Genomic DNA, 19,686 nt, shown 5'->3' with positions numbered 1-19,686 from the left:
TCGAACTGTGTTATTACAATCATCTTAAACGTAGATTGGTCGATAACTTTGAATTTCATTGGATACTTTTCGGAGCCATGTTTAAGTCACTAAATTTTCGAGTTTCGATTCGAGATAAATAATACCAACTAAAACACATTGGTTATCATCGTAGTTATCTCGAAGTGGATATAAGTTTAATTCTACACATATCTACTAAACAATACTTTTGTTATTTGCGAGAGTGCTTGTAGAGATAAATAAAATTGTCTGCTGATAATTTCCGTGATGTATGTATGTGTAACAATAAAAAAATCAAGTAATATATATATATACATACATACATACATCATACGTACGTACATACGTATGTACGTACATCATATACGTACACATATCATACATACACACACTCATATACATATATATAAAATTTTCTTTTTTCTTTTAATAAAAAAGACCGATTAAAAGATATTCGAACGCCATTCGTGTATCCCTAGAGAATATACATCGATTCGGTTGAACGCAATGTGTATGAGTGAAGTTTCATTCCGTTGTCCATACCCGATAAGCCATATTTTATTCAGACCTTTCCTTTCAGATTGCTCTCAACTTAATTGGTCGAATGTTTCGCGGCATATATGTAGATAGAAGCCATTAAACAAAGGGTAAATAAGTATCCGAGTATTGCTACGAGTAAAACGTAAGAGAGAAGAAAGATTTTAGAATGAAACAAGACATTCTGTGTTTTAATACGCTTTGAGAAAATCCACGTATACTATGTATTAATATCAAAAGAGATCGCGAAAAAAAAAGAGGAACAAAAAGTATCATTCGAGTTTTCAAGGTGTTACTTTTCCTTTCGTCTGGGCATCACTGCCGAAGGCATTGGACTCAACGTCGTGGCATGTTCGAACGACGCATCACGGATCCAAAGGTTGAGAACCTTTCGTTTTTGCACATTAATTCTTTCAACTCTTTTTCAAAAATGCTTTTCCTAAATTAAAATCCCGGCAAATATTATTTTGCGTTTCTAACTTATATTTATGTATATTTTTGGTTATACAACTGTATGATTATAAACTAATTGTATTTGTCCATTTTGTCAAATGATACATTATATATATATAAAAAGATCAAGTTTACTGTGATTTTCTGATCTTATTGATTTTGTATAATCTGCTTTCAATTTAAAATAATGTGATGATTTTTAAAATGATTAAAATTCCAATACAAGCTTTATTGTATATAGTATTGACATATTTTGTTAACTCAAAAAAATATTTATTTGTGATATAATGGCAATAAGTATTAGCATGTTTTATAATATTTACAGACAATTTTGGATTAATCAGTATTCAAAATATCTGCAAGACAATGAATTCGGGTTATTTCAATTTACCTCTTAATATGGACAGAGTATGTAGAATCTGTCTAACAGAAAGTAGCAATTTATCACCTATTTTCTGTACCGATCAAGAGGTAGATGATTTCTCAGATCTTCCACAAAAAATACAAGTATGTGGTTCAATTGATATTCACGAGCAAGATGGATTGCCATCTTTAATCTGCGATGTTTGTGTTTATAAAGCAAGTGTTGCTCATGAGTTTAGACAACAATGCCAACATTCCAATGCTAGACTGAGAATGTATTATAATAAACCTGAAAAATGCAATGTCATGGTAAACGAAATATATAATGTAATTTTTATATATATCTTACATTTAATCCCAAAAAAAAATATTTTATATTTTTACAGGATTCGTGTACGCAAACAGATTTTTCTCCATGCATTGATCTACCAAAAAAGACAACAAATGTGCAAGACAATTCTTTTATAAAAGAAGAAATGCAAATAGTATCAAATTCTCAAGACTTCAATAATACTAACAATACTTATACTTCAAATACACCTAGTCTAACTACTACCGAAATCGACATACAAGATGAAAAAATCTTTATGTGTTCTATCGGGTTTGAAGGTCCCAAAGAGATTGGTAAAGAACAATGTTCTACTACAGAAAGCAATATTAATCAAAATTCATCCATTGAATCTGCTTCTCAAGTAGATACATGCGATATTTATGAAACAATGGATGTAGATAATAAGCCTCAAGAGGAGCATAGTATTACTAAAGAATCGGAAAAAAATTCTAAACAACAACAAGAAGAAGAACAGTTTTCAAACGAACGCGTGTCCGATGATACAGGGATTGAAAAGGAGACACTTCCACAGAAACGTACGTCAACAAGGAAAACGAAATCAATGCCTAACAAATCTTACAGCGAAGATGAAGGAGATGATAATTATTATGATCCAAGTAGCGACAGTCAAGATTCAGAAGAATTGAAGTTCAAGTGCAAAATTTGTTTAAAGCGTTATGCAACACAGAAAGGCTTAAAAAAACATTCTCTTGTCCATGAAAAGAAGCACAAATGTAATATTTGTTTAAAACTGTTTTATAAACAAGAAAATATGGAAAAACATAAAAAGATACATGCATCTAAACCTCATGCTTGCCAATTATGTCATGCCTGTTTTTCTAAGTCTCAGAGTCTTGTACGCCATCTGAAGTCTCATACAGAGAAAGTAAATGATATGATTAAACAAATAAATACCGATGAACGAAAAGACGACAGTGATTCAAAAAAAGAACCAAAGTGTGAAGATGACACTGAAGATGAAAGTGGTACAGTAAATGAACCAGATGAATTTGAGAATGCTCCTGAATTATATAAATGTGAAATCTGTAATCAGTATTGTTCTTCCTTAAAAAATTTAAAAAGACATGCTCTTGTACATGGGGATAAAAAGTATTCTTGCACAGTATGTAAAAAGTGGTTTTTCAGGCCAGACACATTAAAAAAACATGCTGAAAAACATGGGCATGGATTATTAGATAATTTAGTAGATGATAACAAACTATTTGATTCAGATGATGATGCTTTTCCAAATGACACAACAAATACTTTACCAGAAAATGAAACTGTTAAGAAAGAAGATAGTGAAGAAGATGGATCTGGTGAATACAAGTGCCAACATTGCGATAAAATTATGGCTACTAAGAAAGGCCTTAGGCGTCATGTGTCCATGCATAAGCCTAAAGCTGAACCAGTAACTTGTGAAATATGTAGAAAAGTTTGTGCTAGTCAAGCTCGTCTTGTTCTTCATCAAAGGACACATAAACCGAAGGAAAAAGTGCCACGAGAATATCTATGTCATATTTGTAGTAAAGTATATCCAAGTAATTCATCGCTTACGTATCATATGAGAACTCATACAGGAGTGAAACCACATGTATGCAAAACATGTAATAGTGGATTTACAACAACTACTAGTTTGGCAAATCATATTCGTATTCATACAGGGGACAAACCTTTTGTATGTCATGTTTGTAGTGCAGCATTTGCTGTGAGTTCAGCATTTAGGAGACATTTGACACGACATACAGGTGAAGCAAATTATCTCTGCAAAACGTGTGGCAAAGCTTTCAAGCGACTTAGTACTCTGAAAGAACATACTTATACTCATTCTGGTGAAAAACCTTATGTTTGTAAAACCTGTGGCGCTGCATATAGTCATAGTGGCAGTTTATTTGCACATCAGAAACGTTGTCGTGTCCAGTATGGTGAAATGGTTGTAGATGAACATCATCATGCTGTTGCACATCATATTCATGTAAATAATGTGCAATCTGCAGTGAGATCACTTACTGTGATAGGGCAGATGTTCTAAAGAGTAAAATCGGTGATATGAAATACACTTATTTTACTTAAATATTTATGTGAGAATAAATTCATGACTCCATAAGTGTTCCCATGATGGGAATAACACTAATATTATTCTTTTCATGAAAAAATAATGTATTATCGAGAATACTCTTTACTGTAAATATTTAGGCAGCTCTTTTTTATAATAAAAACATTTGTTTAAATATTTGCATCATGTATTAAAGATGCTGGAACTAGTGCTTCGTTATAGAAAGTACATAATCTAATATGTTTGATCAATAACAATATTATACAAATTTATTTCTGTATATTTGTATAATATAAATTATACATATATTCCTAAAAAATTGTCCATATAAACTTGACAATTCACAAAGCACTAATTTGATCTATTACAAGAAAAACAGCATGGCAGGGAACATTTTATGAATTTTCTACATAAATTAGTAATATTATTTTAATTTCTGCAAATACACATGTTAGGGAAGAGACTGATTATTATTCATCTGAACTTTAGATGCCTAAAAAATTGTAAATATTTTAAATGTTAAGAATTATTATTTTGTGTGTAATATGGTTTTCACATTGAATATAAATATTCCTTTAATTCTAGCCTTCTATGTAGTTTCAGTATTCGAAATAAGTGAGCGAATCTGTATACAAGAACTTTAAATATTTTTAAAACTACGAAGAAGAAAACAAATTTAGTAAAGCAAAATTTTTTGTATAATATATAGAAAAACCATAATCTTTGCTAAACTATATAAATTTCATTGAAAGAACCTTATCTATAACAACAAAACAGAACTTTTAATTGCTTTTTATAAATACGATTTCATCATAAAAATAATATTGAAAACTGGAATAGAAAGATGTTTTGCATTTTCTATACAAGTAAAATTTTATAATGCATACAATATTTCACATGGCATAATTCATTTCTTTGTAATTAATTGTAAAGTAAATATCTTCATTTACAAATTTACAAAACTTATAATTAATAATCATATATATATACATATATATTTCAAATGAATTCTTTCTACTAATATCTAAAAAACATTGTGTAAATAAAATTGTGTAATATTAATGATGATGGTAAAATAGGCTGTTTGAAAAAAAAAAAATATATTTAATTTCTCTTTATCTTTTATTAGTATTCTAATTCGTTAATGGTTTATCAGAGAGTAGAACATATTCATTTTAAAATATATAGTATTGTTTTTCTATAAAAAATACTTTAAAAAAATTAGACTTAAAGAAATAAATCAATCTGTTAAAGAAACAGATACATCTAATTGTGATTGTTAGATTCAAAAGTATATACAATGTATATTATTTGAAACAAAATATTTGATACTACAAATAAAAAACAGATACACTTTTTTTCACAAAAGTGTTGTTAAAATATTATTTATTTATATCTTCGAAAATATTCAATACGTGATATTATTTGATAAGAGTTTATTTTAGTTCCAAAAATTAGACATATTAAATCATTACTATTTTATCAAACAGATTCAATTTTTTATCTTTGACTTTTTGTTTCTTTTTAACAATCGATAACGTCGCCAAACAGAAGCTCTACTTCTATTTAAAACCTTTGCTAAATCAACAAACTTTCGTTTTTCATCAAGGAATGGATTGTGATCAATATGATTTAATATCATAACATCCTCTTCTTGTGTATACCTGTAGAGAAATATTTTTGCTATATAATTTATTTTATATTACCAAATTAATACTGGGTATGTTGATGATTTTGATAAAAAAAATATATTACCTTCTATTTAAATAAGAACTATATAAAATTCTAAATCTATGGTATACACTATACAATGTGCGATTTGGTAAACCATTTGCTAAAAATTGTGCAAATTTTTTTGTTTCTTTCTTCTTACAAGTATACTTCTTGCCATCGCTATCTCTCAGACTTAAAAACGCTCTATATTTATGTTTATTCCAATTGTGTAACTGTTATATCGTAAAAATTGTATGATAAATTAAACAATTCATACAGATTTTTGCATGCAATTTATAATGGTGTATTTGATCAGCATTTTTATATCCTTTTTTACCTTGCAAAATTGTTTCCAATTATGAACAATTTTATCATCCTCATCTGGTGAAAAGGAACCTTTTTTTAATGGTGCTAATGCCATAAACTGTTCCAATTCTTCACGAGAAGGTACATGAGTTCCTGAACGTATTTCAACTTGATGTTGTGGTGGAACTTCATGTATTAATTTTACTTTTAAATTGCGTAATTGCTAAATTAATAAGAACATTAATACCAGCAAATTTATAATATAAATAACACATTTTTATAAAATAAATGAGTTGTGTAAAAAAAAATATTACCTTTAAATCCTCCTGAGAAAATGCTTCCTTTTCTCTTATTTTACGTGCTAGGTATGAGATATCATCACAATTCTTTGCTTTATTATATTTATAATCTACAATTTCTGTGTCTGTATCAATCTTTGTATCGCTAGACATGCTTCCGGATTCTTTAAAATCATCAGTCTGTCTGTAGAATATAATTTAAACAAAAAAAAAAAAAATTATTTTCTAATAAAAAATATTGCCTCAATGAAAATTAATATTTTTATATGAATGTAATGACGTAAGAATAATTTTCAAATACCTCGTTTTCCAAAGATATATATTCCAATCTTTTCTTTGTAAATATGAGATTTTTAAATATAACCTAACAATATATAATTAATTTTATACAATAGCCAATGAATCTGAGAATGATGAAAATGAAATAAATTTCATAACATATTTCAATTTCTCAAATGTTTTCTACATATCTATTATATTATAATAATATTAATATTTGTATATCAACTTTTTTACAGCGTGGCTAAAAAAATTCGATACCTTACTGAACCGCAGCTTTTCACTCACTGACATTACTCACTGATATATATATATATCATCATACATCGGTGCAATATAAAGTGCATCACATAACCATACGAACGTGATATTTCGTACATACATAATAAGTGTGTTTATCTTCTAACAATTTTAATTTAAACAAATAGAAAAAACAATACTCTATTCGCGAGTACTTTTTATACATGTAACAGTACTCTATGTACAATATTTGTTAAATGTAAAGGACAAAAATAATTTATAATATTCGTATATATTTATGCGTCATACATTCAATAAAAATTATATTGATAAACATAATTTAAAAAAATCAGAATTTTGTTTGAATATATTTATACTTTGGGTAACTTCTGCGAATTATAGAATAATTTTGCCATAAGAAATTGTATAATTCTGTTTTGTATAAATAGAATTAACACCATTGAATATCATTAACATCAAAATTTATCCCAGAATTAATGAAAAACAATACGGAATGGCTTCAGCATCGAGTACAAGTGCACGCAGTTTATTTGTTGATTCAAAAATGCGATTAGCAGATAGAGTTCAAGTTAATGTCAATAACATCGCGTCGCTTGCAAGACAAATCCAGAGAGGTTCAAAAAGCAGTGAAGTAATGTTATCATTTATATTCTTTTTTAAAATAAATTTTTTGTAATCGAGAAATTATATTTAATATAATTCCTTATTTTTTCAGATTCTAATGCATGCTGCAAAAAGTTTTGCACAACAAGAACATGGACTAGAGATGGCAGAAACAAACTTAAAAAAACTTGCACTTATTGTAACCCATTTAGAATATCAAATGGAGTCAATAGATAGAAATTCTGTGTTATTGGAGGAAGTTACGGAACAAGTTCGAGCAATGCAACGCTAAAAATTTGTCGTGATCCTCATTAGCAATTTTAAATTTAATAATTTTGTAAATAATATCTAATAACTTGTTTTTTAATATTTTAATGTCTTATATATAGTTTTAAATTATTTATATGTTGTTTATTTGATATAATTTATGTACTGACACATTCATAATTCGCTATTGAATGGCAATAATTATTCATTTAAACCAAATCAAATCATAAAAATAGTTCACAGTAAAAATAGTTTCATGTTTTTATTCTTTTAAATGGATTGGAAAAATCATTAAACAAAGTATATTTCTTAAGAACAACTTAAAAAATGACTTTAGACTTAATTTTATCAAGGGTAAAGTATATCGTAATGACCAGGACGATAAAGTAAGTGAACTGCTGGTGTAGCACCTTCAGGAAAGTCATGTGCAGTTACTTCTGTTCCAGCACCACGATCCATATAACGAACTCGAACACCAGTACCTAAAGCAGTGCTCATTGCTATAATATGAATATGGTCAGATTCTTTATACATTGGTTCTACTTCCTGTAACATAAACATTAGGAAAATAAAAACATGATGTATCTTTCTATATTATAAAATTAATGACAATAGATGAAATGTTAACCTGATGACAAAATTCTGTTATGGTTCGTTCTCCTTCTATAAAATGTTGGTAAAAATCTCCTTCTCTTTGTAACTGACCAGATGTAATTAATCTAAGGTATACAACAACATAATCAGAATAACCTTGCTCATTGAAAAGCTTATGTAGTTCAATATAACTAGACTCTGTGTCTCCACCTACTTTGTCGATCACTTCCATAAACTATAATCAAAATAAAAAAGAAATTGTTATTTTGTAACTAACAGGTTACGAATAAATCATTTCGTCACAAGTCATTTAAATGATATCATATATTAATTGTACCGTGTCATGGAAATCTTCAACAGTAAATTGGGGAAAACCTAATGCCACAAGATTCTCTTTGCTTTTTAAAGCAAGTTCTCTGAACTTATTATATTCATTTTTATCCCCAATTAATTTTTCAAGGTAAGCATAACTAAAGGCTCTAAAGAAACAATTGCCATCAGGCCTTGTTCTTCTAATATAAGAATATTTTTGTCCCAAAGCTTTTGCTTTCGACAAGTACACTTCATCTTCTGTATATTCCTGTTCTAAGCTCTTCAATGGTTCCTTTTCACCGACTAAAGCTATAGATTCAGATATCTGAAATATAATAAAATTATAGCCAGAAATATGTATAAATATCCATATCAAAATGTCATGTGATATAAAATATTAAACGATCAATTTTTACACTTTAATTTGTAAATTTTTCATTATTAACTCTTTAAACATTTCATAGGATTTATTTTTATGCTTGAAGAAGAATATTAACCTCCTTTTCTATACGTCTTTGTTGTTGAAGAATTAACTCATCTTGGTTGACATCTGTAATGAAACTCAAACATGCTGTATTAATGATATAATTTTTTTAATAAAAAATAATATATAAATACCTGCGTTTTCTACTGGCTGATCTTTTAATGACTTATCTTCCATATCTCATGAGTTCTTCATAAATTTCGGAACAATTGTCAAATTATCAATCGTAAACAAAAGCCAAATGTCCATGTGGAAATTGAAATATTTTCCGTTGAGGATTTAGCGGCTTTAGATTGGTAGATTCATATCGTAAAACGGAAATCTAGGTAATTTAACCATGAAAATGTGTGCTTAGTAATATAAGAAATGAAATTTTAGTTACATTCTTGTTGCCTATAGCGCTTATGTAGCTATCTCCACTCCTCGTAGTGACAACATTTTAAACTAAATTTATATTTAAACCGATTTGCCTTACACGAATGTTCTACATTATATTATATTTATAATTATCCTTTATTTTATTATTACATTTGGTAGCAAATTTAATTTAAGTGGCCTTGATATAAACTGGGAACATTATATATCACATCTAGAATATGTACATATTAATGTGTATGTATGTATGCGTGTGTGTGTATATATATATATATATATATTAAATTATTAAACTGTGTTATATATAAGATCAATAAAAAGATATATAAATCAACATGAAATAAATTTAAATTTTTGACTAGATAACTTTGTAAGTATTTGGAATGTTACTGCAAAGTTTCAATTAAATTATGATTGTTGAGTAGGATGTGGTAGCCTTGATCTTTGAGTGCCCACATAAATTACTTGTCTATGTTCATCTGGATGCATGAGATCATCGGTATGTTTCCAATGCCATTTTTTTTCACATTCTTTTACACGTTTGTTATCAATATAGCTTATAACACAACTCGTTGGAACCCATATAATAGCAGTGATTATTATCACAGCTCCTACTATGTTATCCTTCAAAAACCTCATAACTTTATTTATATTTATGTCTTCAATAATATCCCAGAAACGTTCTACGACATCTTGTACAGTTTTCTCGCATATTCCCTAAATACAATACAGATAATATATCGTATAAAAAATCTAAAATGTTTTTCAATAATTTTATCATGAACAATTTTGATATATAAAATATTACCTTATTACAAAAACCTTGAATACAAGGTGTACCATCTGGTAAAATATCTTGTGGATCTATAGGGAAGCATGTTTCATTTAAACTCATTCTACAGCATCTCTTACATGCATCGCCAACTGTAATATTAGTACGTTATTATATGTACTCCTTGTATGTAATATTATTGACGAAAATTAATCTCGATAAAATATAGAAATTTACTTGTATCACACATGCAGCTTTGCAAACCCTGAGTCTCACAATACGGTACACATTTGCCAAGACGGCATTGCCCACGTTCTAAACAACCAGTACCATCTTTCATTGGAGGAGATCTAGGACATTCGCTTGATGCTCCGGTACAACGTGATTCTTGTTCGCAAGTTGCATATTGTGCATCTCTACATTTTACTCCTACAGGCATATATGCACAACCTTGGCAACAAGGTGAATTTTTATCACTGGAAAATATATAAACGTATGCGTTAATAAAAAATAAAATTGTATTACATAATAACACAATATTACCTGCATACTGCTCCTTGACTTCGTCGTAATTTACAATTTTTGTCACAACAAGGATCATTATCTTCTGTTCCTAAAAGTCCTGCGTCACATTCCTCGTCTCCTTCTACTCTCAAATTACCACAGAAAGATTCCTCAGGCTCTGAGAAACAACGACCTGATTTAGCCTGTAATACTTTCCTAATGGATCTCAAACTGCATGGTGAAAAACGCTGTGTATTTAAAAGAGCTCATATAAATATACAAAAAAAATTACATTGTGTATTTATGCGTAATTTAACTTGTAAATTTATCTGACCTTGTTATTAACATCATAACCACTGACACTATACGTATACATTAAATAAGATCCACCTTGACTCGCACTTGGACTACATTCCTGAATAGAAACGAATCGAGTTATATTATCGAATTATACAAATCATATTCATGAAATTATGTAAATACAAGAAAATGAAATTACAGTTATATCAGGATCATGTTCAGAGCCCCAATTATGACCAAATTCATGTGCTGTGACTAAATCTGCTTCCCTTGTTATAACTCTCTGTCCATAATGATTTCTACTAGAACTTAGTCCCGAATTTAAATATAAAGTATAACCATTTTTGAAATATTCTGAAAAATATATAATTTTTATTAAAAAAATCTAAGAGTAAAAAGATAAGTTTTACTTTAATAATAAAATTATAGTTGAAATTGTACCTGGTGTACAAATACCACCTACAGAATTTCTACGTGGTGATCCTACATAAGCTAATCCCAAAATGCCACCTTCAAATTTCAAATCAGTAAATAAATGAGCTAAACAAAAGTCTTTATGGCTGTATTCTCGACTGAAAACCTACATATTAAATATTTAATATATATTCAAAAATGTTTTTTTTTCTGTTTCTAGATGATTTCTCTGCATTTGTACCTCAAGTAATGTTCGAACATCCCATTTTTCTCTAACCATATTATAATGTGTCTCTCCACCTCTCACACGCGTTGGTTCGCTGTGAACAACAATCTTTTTTATAACAAAACCCATTCCTTTAAATCCGTCTTGTTCTTGACGTTCTTGCCATAATGTGTCATTATAAATTTTATGTACCCTATCTATTAAACTTATCTGTAAATTAAATTTATAACAGAAATGATTTTTTGAAATATTATTCATATTAATATTTAATCATTTGTAATTGACATACTAAATAGTTAATTGTAGTTTTTGTGCTACTAGCACCCATTTCTTGATAAAAACGATAATCAGCTACTAATAACAAAGGACATCTTGTTTTGGTTGGAGTATACTCGTAAGTTTCCGTTTGTCTTTTTACTCTGTTGTATTCACTTTCTTTAAAATCACGATTTTCTATAAATTCTTCGTCATCTTTCACTGGAACCTCTTCAAAATAAAATATTTTACTTTATTTTATTTATTTATTTTTTTCTATTATATATTTTGTATCTCTTAATATTTCAAGATAACGTACCCATGTCTTCTTTAACATATCCACATGTTTTAGGGGTGCCATGAGTATGTCCCACCCCATTTTGATAATGTTCCCAGCTTAATTTGACATCTGAAGATTTATAAACAATCATTGTTTCATTTTCCAAATGAGGAAGGTGTCTCCATGATGGCTAAAATATACACTTAGATAATCATTTGCAAATATTTGAAAATTTATATATAATATTTATATCTTACTTCAACATGAAATGTGTCATCAGAAATAGTAATGCTAGCTGTTACAATCCCTTCATCAATATGTACTTGGGCATGAGAATTAATTTCTCCAAACACTCGACCATGATAGAAACTTTCATGATCTATATATATATATACACACATATATATTGTAATTATTAAATATAATATATAATAATAAATATATATTTTTTTAAACACATTGTACATAATCTATATTGCGTACCTAAGTGAATCGTTTTCTCCTTTCCATCGCCACTGACTTCATAAGCTTTAAAATTGGAATGTATCACTTCTCTTCTTGGTGTTAAAATTAAACGAAAATAACTATAAAAATAAATAATAATATATGTTATATAAAACAATATACTAAGGACAAATATAACTGGTATAAACTTATAATAAACATTACCGTCCATGAGAATAAAATTCTAGTTCGCTTATTTTGTTGTATGGATGATAGCTATGCTGAGCACCTCGTTTTACAATTCTATGTTGAAAGTTTGATGCATGTACTGTTTCATAATATTTCAAATTTCTATGCAGTGCATCTATAAAAAATTACAAATTAAAAAAAAAACAATGTAGCAATGTAAAAGAAAATGTAATAATAGATAACAAAAATTTTTTTTTCCACTTTTTAATCTTAATGATTAATAATATCAATTATTTAAAATTTATTAGTAGAGAAAAAACTTACAAATATCTTGGCAGAAGAAAACACAATAAACAATTAATAATTTATGAAAATATTCCATGTTGAAGTAAAATTTTTCACAGGTTAAGTACATAAATTATATGTACATCATATATTCATTTCTTTTATATATATAAAAAAAAAAACATTTTTACGTTAAAATTAATATTATTATAAATGTTGGATGATATATTTAACATCATGTTTACACGATACTAAACACTGATTTCTTGTATACATTATATATGTTTACAAAATTGTTTGATCATCCTCTTTTTTGTAATTTACTATACAGGTTAGCGTTAGAAAAATAATAACATAGTTTCTATGTAGTGTTTGTTGTATATTTAAAAAAAAAAAATACCGCATAGATTGGGTGCATTAATTTTTCTTATTTGTGATAAGGTTGGTAACACGAAATTTCGATACAATCGAAACTAATTACTAAATAATACATTTCGATTATTTAGCGATTACGATTCGAGGTTCTGTTTATATAAAATTATTATTTATTAAAATATTGTATGAAATCCGAAATAATCGGATTTGAAAATTTTTATGTTTTTATTATTTTCAGTATTATAGGAAAGCGATGTATATAATCATGATGCAACTTATAAAAATTCCCTATTAAATCCGATTACAATAGTTTAAAGATAAAATTATCGTAGAATCGAATATGTGTAATAAATGTATGGTAATCTGACAAAGCAAAAATTTAAAAATATTTGTTATTGTAATTTTATTAAGATTTTTATGATGCAGGTTGTTCAAGATAAACTACGAGTAAGCTCTGATTAAAAAACTAAGTATATTAGTATAATACAAAAAAGTTATTTAAAACGTTTAAAATTATGTTTTACCTTGGTATATTATTTATTTTATTTACATTTTGAATTTGTCGTAAATTTTCATCGTATGTTAAATAAGTAATGCATTAATGACTCTTAAAAATATTATATAGTATTTTAGATTTTAGCAATTCATGGATATCACCAATCTGACATCATTTTTAGAGGGAAATTAGGTTCATTGCGTAAGGGCTTTAAAAAAGAATTAGATTTTACATTTGTAAGAGCACCTCATAAAATTCCAACTAAAGATGAATTTGATACAGATGCAGAAGAAAGTGGTACAATTATGTGTATAAAAATTATTTCAATATTTAAAGAAAATATTGCTTATGACAATTATATGTCGCTTTATACATATTAGGCTATGGTTGGTGGTTTAATACCGAAGATCGTGTATTCAAAGCTACCGTACAAAGCAATGATTGTATAGGCTTTGAAGATAGTTTAGATGTGATTATAAAAACATGCCAAGAACATGGTCCATTTGATGGCATTCTTGGTTTTTCCCAAGGTGCAGCTTTTGCTGTTATTTTATGTATTATGCAACAAAGAAAGAGTTAAGTTTTTATCTAACATTATTATAAACATATCATAATAGACTAATTACATATATCAGATTATTATCAAAGATATGTATATTGTAATGCACAATTTATATAATTAAAATAATATTACTTTTTCAGTATGTCCATTCAAATTTAATTTTGCTATTATTATATCAGGATTTATATCATTGTGTGCGCCACATGCTGAATATTATAACGAAATAATAGAATTGCCTTCATTGCATATTTATGGACAGAATGACAAAGTTGTTCCGAATGGTAATATAATTCATTTTTTTTTTTTTTTTATATATAGAATAATAATATTTTATTATGAAGCAACTTTATTATTGTTTTGTTATAGATATGACTGAAAAAGTATGTGATTTATTTAAAAATTGTAGTAAAATTATACACGAAGGTGGACATTATATACCTAGTCAAAAAAATGTTTATAAAGCCTTCATCATGGAAATGATGGAAAAAAAATTGCATTAATAAATTTCACATAATAATTAATCAATTTGTTCACAAATATAATAATTTAATTATATGTATGAAATTGTATTTATAAACAGAACTTAGTGTTATTGTACATACAATATACAGTATGCATTTACATTATAAGTTTTATTAAGAATTAGAAAAAGAAGACAATATAGTAATATTAGCAAATTTATTAAAACTTACATAAAACATTTACTCTCTGTACAAAATGAAAATAAACACAATTTCATAATATTATAAGCAAGATTTAGCTAGTTACAATCATATTTTTTAATATAACAGATGTAAGATAAGAAAATTTTCTTGTTAGTAAAATCAAAGTAAATTTATGAAAGTTCTTTTACATATAAAATGTACAATAAACGAATCATTAAATTATTCATAATATACCAAATAATATGGAAAGCAAAACATTCTGGAGTATTAATTTTGCTATTAGTTGTATAAAGTTTATGAAGCCATATACGATTTTTGTGAAATCTTATGAAATTTACGAAATATGTTCTTATGATTTATGAATATCACTATATGTTATCTTAAAATACTATAGTTACGTGTATAATAGTAATTATGTTATATGTAACTTATAAAGTACACAGTATATTTTGTGAGAACAACCTTTTATGGCTTAATTTACTTTACAATTCTTCGAAAATGCAATTCGTAATTTTTGTAAATAATGTAATATAAAATAATATAACTCATTTACAAATATTTTACATGCTACTCCAAATGTTCCCATATAAATCTGATGCATAAATACATATCTGTATATTGAATGAAGAAGAGAAAAAAATGTTCCAACAATATTACTATATGAGAAATGAATATTATACATTCATAAATATTCAAGTCCAAGTCAAATCATGTCTAATAATGTTATCTTTAATGTTCAACTCGTTTATAAGATTTCACTCATGATAACATCATATAACAATGTTGTAAGTAATGATCGTTGAATACAGAATAGTATGTAATTCGAATAAAGTGAACAAAATAACGGCTTACAAAGCATAATATAATTTAAAAGCAAAATTATTTTATATTTAATACAGTAGTCAATTGGACACAATATATTCTTCAAATATATATGACTTATTAAAATGATGTATATTTATATTTCATCATATATTAAATAATTTTACTTTGTGTAAAGAAATTTATTTATACTAAAAATTATTGAATTTTTATATTAAATAAGACAACCATTTTTTTTCTATATCACAAGATAAAGATTTATGGTGTGATTGAACATAATGTAAAATATATATTTAGTAGATCAGAACTAAATAAAAACTATTAAAAAAAGTATCATAAGGGTGTGATAGCATTACAAAAAAATTATCATAACATAAAATATAAACTATTAGTCATAAATTAAATATAAGCGAATGAGGTATTTATTATATTTCTGTAACTGTAACAAAACTTTGAGACAATTTCATAGCTAATTAAGATTAAATTTGGTTAACATACAGGACTGTGAACATGTACTTTTTGAGATTTGTTAGCATCCTGATTTAATTATTCAAGTACAAAAAAAAGTACTTGCTTGTTCACAAAGACCTGAAAGTATTGCAACTACCTGTTTTTTTTTTTTTTCTCTAGAAGAAGTGAGAAATCCCTAAGACACTTTGCATAAATGTAAGAACTTGTATGTCTCTATTATTCACATCCTGGTTTCATAAAATCTTCAGCATTTAGAAAGGTCTTTCTCATGAATATTAAACTGTATCAAACACAATACTTCTTTATCAATTGGTTCACAATATAGTTTATGTAACTTCAAGGAGATTCTGAACCATTAGGTTCACAACCCTTCATAACGTCTGGAAGATCTGGCGGTAGTGAAAATGGAGTCATTTCAAGTGGTTCAAACTGACCATTTTCTTGACGTATAGCTAACCCTATCAATGCAGGGCATTGTGCTTTTGCAGTTACAGATGTCAATCCATAATCTGACAAGTATTTAGAATCAGACATAACAACATTGTCTTTGTTAAATAGTTGTTGATTTGCTGGAGGTACTTTCAAAATACCTATGAAATAATTATATTTCTATTGCTTTTGTTTATATTCAACGTTAACGTTCGAATAACAATATGGACTTATGAATATATGTATATATATTTTTTTTGTTCAACATATCTGCATACACCTAAAAATATATTATACATTTTTACCTTCAATAATTTTTTTAAGTTCGTGAACTGTTGTATTATCCTTTGCATCCGTGAAAATTGTGGTATTTTTTCGCCTGATCATCAAAAATACGTCCTGTAAAGTGTTCAACATTCACATTTTTAGGTTATATCGTTGTTGAATGAAACAATAAAATATATGTACGTAAATATTAAATTAAATGCTAATATCTTACCATTACGGATTTAATTTTGTAACTAAACGTATTGAAGAGAAATAATATTTTACACTGTTTCTGAGGTTCAATGATATTATGTTTACTTGAAGACCTTCAGATTATAAATGAAAGGTTAAAATAAGACTGTACACACATATACACCGTCAGGCTTATATACGTCATATATGAGACAGATTATATGATTGGTTATCCTATTTTAAAGCAAATCGCGTTTGGCATTGTTGAGTTTATCTCACCAATCACAACGCTGCTTTATAGATGTTAGGAAATTTTCATTATTTTCAATAATAATATAATAATACCAAATTATTAACAATAATTTTCTGTTAAATAAAATAATATGATTACAGATATACGAATATATCTCTATTGCTTTAATAATACATTTAAATTGTACATTCTAATTGGACAATTTTTTTGTAGACGATAACGATCAACCAATCATCGTTGACTTACTGCACTTGTTGCACTCTACTTGAAAATAACCATAATTTATTCGGAATATAATAGTCTAGGATTTGAAACAGAGTCTGGAATGTACTAGAACTTATCTGATATTAAAAGTAATTTTGCTTTATCGTAAAGAAATTAATTTAAGAGCATAATAAAAATATTACGATAGTGTAATTAATTACATATCGAAAAATGTCAGAAGGGAAGATTTTATTACATTGTTACAATCGAGGCTGTGGAAAACAATTTGATCCAAATGATAACAAAGAAGGTAAATTTTTAGATGATCTTATACATATCATAAAAACTATTAATTTTTTAAGAATGATTATTACAAAAATGATACAATACTTACGAAAATTATAAATTTTAATATTGCTATAGATGATTGTGTCCATCATCCTGGTCAACCAGTTTTTCACGATGCTTACAAAGGATGGTCTTGTTGTAATAAAAAGTGTACAGACTTCACAGAATTTTTAAATATTAAAGGTTGCACAAAATCATGCCATACGAATGAAAAGCCTGTAGAACCAGAAAAACCTATCGTTGATAAATCAAAAGCAAATGAAGTTATTCAAGTAGGTGCAAAACTTAATAGCAATGGATCGACATTAAAAAGACCATCTTTTCATTCTCCTCAAACTACATTAAAACCAAATGTGTCATCTGCATTATTGGAACAAATTAAAGACTTGACAGCATCGATAGAAGAAAATGTAAATGAACATAAAATTGCCATTGGTCAAAGTTGCAAAAACAATTCTTGTAAAGCTACGTATGCAGGACCTTCATCCGATGAAAAGGAATGTTCTTATCATCCTGGAGTTCCTATATTTCACGAAGGGATGAAATATTGGTCTTGTTGTCAAAAGAAGACTACAGATTTTTCAGTATTTCTAGAACAACCAGGATGTACGCAAGGAAAACATCTTTGGGTGTCAAAGGTAATTTGTTAAGATTTTACTAATTTAAACAAGCATTATTACTTATCAATTTTATTTTTTTCTATTTTCAGAATACTCATAAAAAAGTTCAATGTAGAATGGATTGGCATCAAACTTCAACATTTATAGTTGTTTCAGTTTTTGCCAAGAAATATCAACCTAGTCAATCAAGTGTGAAATTGAATCCTATACATTTAACTGTGGATTTATTCTTTGTAGAAGAAAATTCAAGATATAATCTTGACATAGAGTTGAAAGGAGTAAGTATATCATTAAATGTAATAATTATTAGTAAGTAAATATTAATAATCATATTACTTGTTATATTCGTTGTTTCCAGATAATTGATGTTGTTCAAAGTAGTGTTACTATGCTGCCTACCAAAGTAGAAATTAAATTAAAGAAAGCAGAACCTGGATCTTGGTCTCGCTTAGATATTCCTAGAATACTTGATAGTCAAGAAAATGAGAGCATTCAAAATGAGGAACAAATTAGTTCCAAAATTGATGCAGTTGACCTCAGTGATTTATAATTGAATGCATTCTTGTTTAAATTTAAGATTCTAAATAACTATTGAAAATAATCATATTTTACTACCAAACGTATCTTCAAAAATATACGTTACTGTACAGACAGATAGAACATATTTAATATATTGAAAATATATTCGACATTTTTTAAATGACGAGAATTAAGAAGCTTTCACAAATTCATGGCTTCAGTACTTCATGTTCTTCTTATTCTTAACGAACTGATTTATTTTTCACGTTCTGATACATGCAATAAAAAAAAAATAACATTCTCTCTTTAACTCGTTTTTTATTCCTACATATATCTCCAAATATTTAACATACAACGCACGTTTAAAACAAAGATGACGAAAGTAAAGATGTAAAAATAGAACAATTCAAAACAATATAAAAATTGTCCAATCTATAACAAAGTGTGTACATATGTATATGTATATATACTTCCATATATATATATATATATATATATATATATATATATATATATAATATAATCTATATATATAAAATATAATCTATATATATAAAATAC

At 27.2% G+C, this 19,686-nt stretch overlaps 8 protein-coding genes across 15 annotated transcripts; 4 read left to right on the top strand and 4 right to left on the bottom strand.

The window, feature by feature from the left end:
- The first annotated feature begins 139 nt into the window (after window positions 1-139).
- LOC127061546 (zinc finger protein 879-like) lies at window positions 140-5,018 on the top strand. Of its 5 annotated transcripts, none has more exons than XM_050988591.1 (4): window positions 140-269; window positions 581-916; window positions 1,316-1,662; window positions 1,740-5,018. In XM_050988591.1, exons 3-4 carry the CDS (start codon window positions 1,357-1,359, stop codon window positions 3,714-3,716), a joined length of 2,283 nt encoding a protein of 760 aa, XP_050844548.1. In that variant the 5' UTR covers window positions 140-269; window positions 581-916; window positions 1,316-1,356; the 3' UTR covers window positions 3,717-5,018. The 5 variants fall into 5 exon arrangements, with proteins under 5 accessions (XP_050844548.1, XP_050844538.1, XP_050844566.1 ...); XM_050988581.1 differs by having other exon boundaries at window positions 157-511; XM_050988609.1 differs by having other exon boundaries at window positions 160-273.
- Window positions 5,019-5,159: 141 nt separating this feature from the next.
- LOC127061684 (uncharacterized) lies at window positions 5,160-6,609 on the bottom strand. The gene is made up of 5 exons (XM_050988919.1): window positions 6,360-6,609; window positions 6,074-6,242; window positions 5,791-5,982; window positions 5,496-5,686; window positions 5,160-5,404 (listed from the first exon to the last, which is right to left on the bottom strand). The coding sequence occupies exons 2-5, from the start codon at window positions 6,209-6,211 to the stop codon at window positions 5,233-5,235; spliced, it is 693 nt and encodes a 230-aa protein (XP_050844876.1). The 5' UTR covers window positions 6,212-6,242; window positions 6,360-6,609; the 3' UTR covers window positions 5,160-5,232.
- An 11-nt stretch (window positions 6,610-6,620) lies between these two features.
- On the top strand, window positions 6,621-8,108 carry LOC127061712 (BLOC-1-related complex subunit 7). 4 transcript variants are annotated; one of them, XM_050989014.1, is made up of 3 exons: window positions 6,621-6,726; window positions 7,070-7,229; window positions 7,314-8,108. In XM_050989014.1, exons 2-3 carry the CDS (start codon window positions 7,092-7,094, stop codon window positions 7,491-7,493), a joined length of 318 nt encoding a protein of 105 aa, XP_050844971.1. In that variant the 5' UTR covers window positions 6,621-6,726; window positions 7,070-7,091; the 3' UTR covers window positions 7,494-8,108. The 4 variants fall into 4 exon arrangements, with proteins under 4 accessions (XP_050844971.1, XP_050844962.1, XP_050844954.1 ...); XM_050989005.1 differs by having other exon boundaries at window positions 6,687-6,836; XM_050988997.1 differs by having other exon boundaries at window positions 6,690-6,959.
- On the bottom strand, window positions 7,705-9,230 carry LOC127061667 (ubiquitin thioesterase otubain-like). Its single transcript, XM_050988877.1, has 5 exons — window positions 8,993-9,230; window positions 8,872-8,924; window positions 8,400-8,699; window positions 8,097-8,297; window positions 7,705-8,014 (listed from the first exon to the last, which is right to left on the bottom strand). The coding sequence occupies exons 1-5, from the start codon at window positions 9,033-9,035 to the stop codon at window positions 7,817-7,819; spliced, it is 795 nt and encodes a 264-aa protein (XP_050844834.1). The 5' UTR covers window positions 9,036-9,230; the 3' UTR covers window positions 7,705-7,816.
- A 122-nt stretch (window positions 9,231-9,352) lies between these two features.
- On the bottom strand, window positions 9,353-13,353 carry LOC127061571 (ADAM 17-like protease). Its single transcript, XM_050988624.1, has 14 exons — window positions 12,942-13,353; window positions 12,654-12,792; window positions 12,468-12,568; window positions 12,242-12,363; window positions 12,024-12,174; window positions 11,739-11,935; window positions 11,465-11,659; window positions 11,251-11,389; window positions 11,009-11,163; window positions 10,844-10,924; window positions 10,549-10,757; window positions 10,243-10,481; window positions 10,042-10,157; window positions 9,353-9,950 (listed from the first exon to the last, which is right to left on the bottom strand). The coding sequence occupies exons 1-14, from the start codon at window positions 13,030-13,032 to the stop codon at window positions 9,642-9,644; spliced, it is 2,244 nt and encodes a 747-aa protein (XP_050844581.1). The 5' UTR covers window positions 13,033-13,353; the 3' UTR covers window positions 9,353-9,641.
- A 110-nt stretch (window positions 13,354-13,463) lies between these two features.
- On the top strand, window positions 13,464-14,856 carry LOC127061674 (esterase OVCA2). Its single transcript, XM_050988890.1, has 5 exons — window positions 13,464-13,724; window positions 13,911-14,070; window positions 14,154-14,348; window positions 14,476-14,616; window positions 14,702-14,856. Exons 1-5 carry the CDS (start codon window positions 13,629-13,631, stop codon window positions 14,833-14,835), a joined length of 726 nt encoding a protein of 241 aa, XP_050844847.1. The 5' UTR covers window positions 13,464-13,628; the 3' UTR covers window positions 14,836-14,856.
- A 1,372-nt stretch (window positions 14,857-16,228) lies between these two features.
- LOC127061704 (elongin-B) lies at window positions 16,229-17,377 on the bottom strand. The gene is made up of 3 exons (XM_050988978.1): window positions 17,222-17,377; window positions 17,028-17,121; window positions 16,229-16,883 (listed from the first exon to the last, which is right to left on the bottom strand). The coding sequence occupies exons 1-3, from the start codon at window positions 17,222-17,224 to the stop codon at window positions 16,630-16,632; spliced, it is 351 nt and encodes a 116-aa protein (XP_050844935.1). The 5' UTR covers window positions 17,225-17,377; the 3' UTR covers window positions 16,229-16,629.
- A 364-nt stretch (window positions 17,378-17,741) lies between these two features.
- On the top strand, window positions 17,742-19,548 carry LOC127061665 (cysteine and histidine-rich domain-containing protein morgana). Its single transcript, XM_050988863.1, has 4 exons — window positions 17,742-17,948; window positions 18,062-18,624; window positions 18,696-18,884; window positions 18,965-19,548. Exons 1-4 carry the CDS (start codon window positions 17,870-17,872, stop codon window positions 19,154-19,156), a joined length of 1,023 nt encoding a protein of 340 aa, XP_050844820.1. The 5' UTR covers window positions 17,742-17,869; the 3' UTR covers window positions 19,157-19,548.
- Window positions 19,549-19,686: the final 138 nt, after the last annotated feature.

Source organism: Vespula vulgaris, chromosome 1 (assembly GCF_905475345.1).
Source record: "Vespula vulgaris chromosome 1, iyVesVulg1.1, whole genome shotgun sequence".
In the NCBI taxonomy this organism is placed as follows: Eukaryota; Metazoa; Arthropoda; class Insecta; order Hymenoptera; family Vespidae; genus Vespula; species Vespula vulgaris.
Note: the sequence above shows the minus strand (reverse complement) of the source record. Positions and strands in the feature narration are given on the sequence as shown.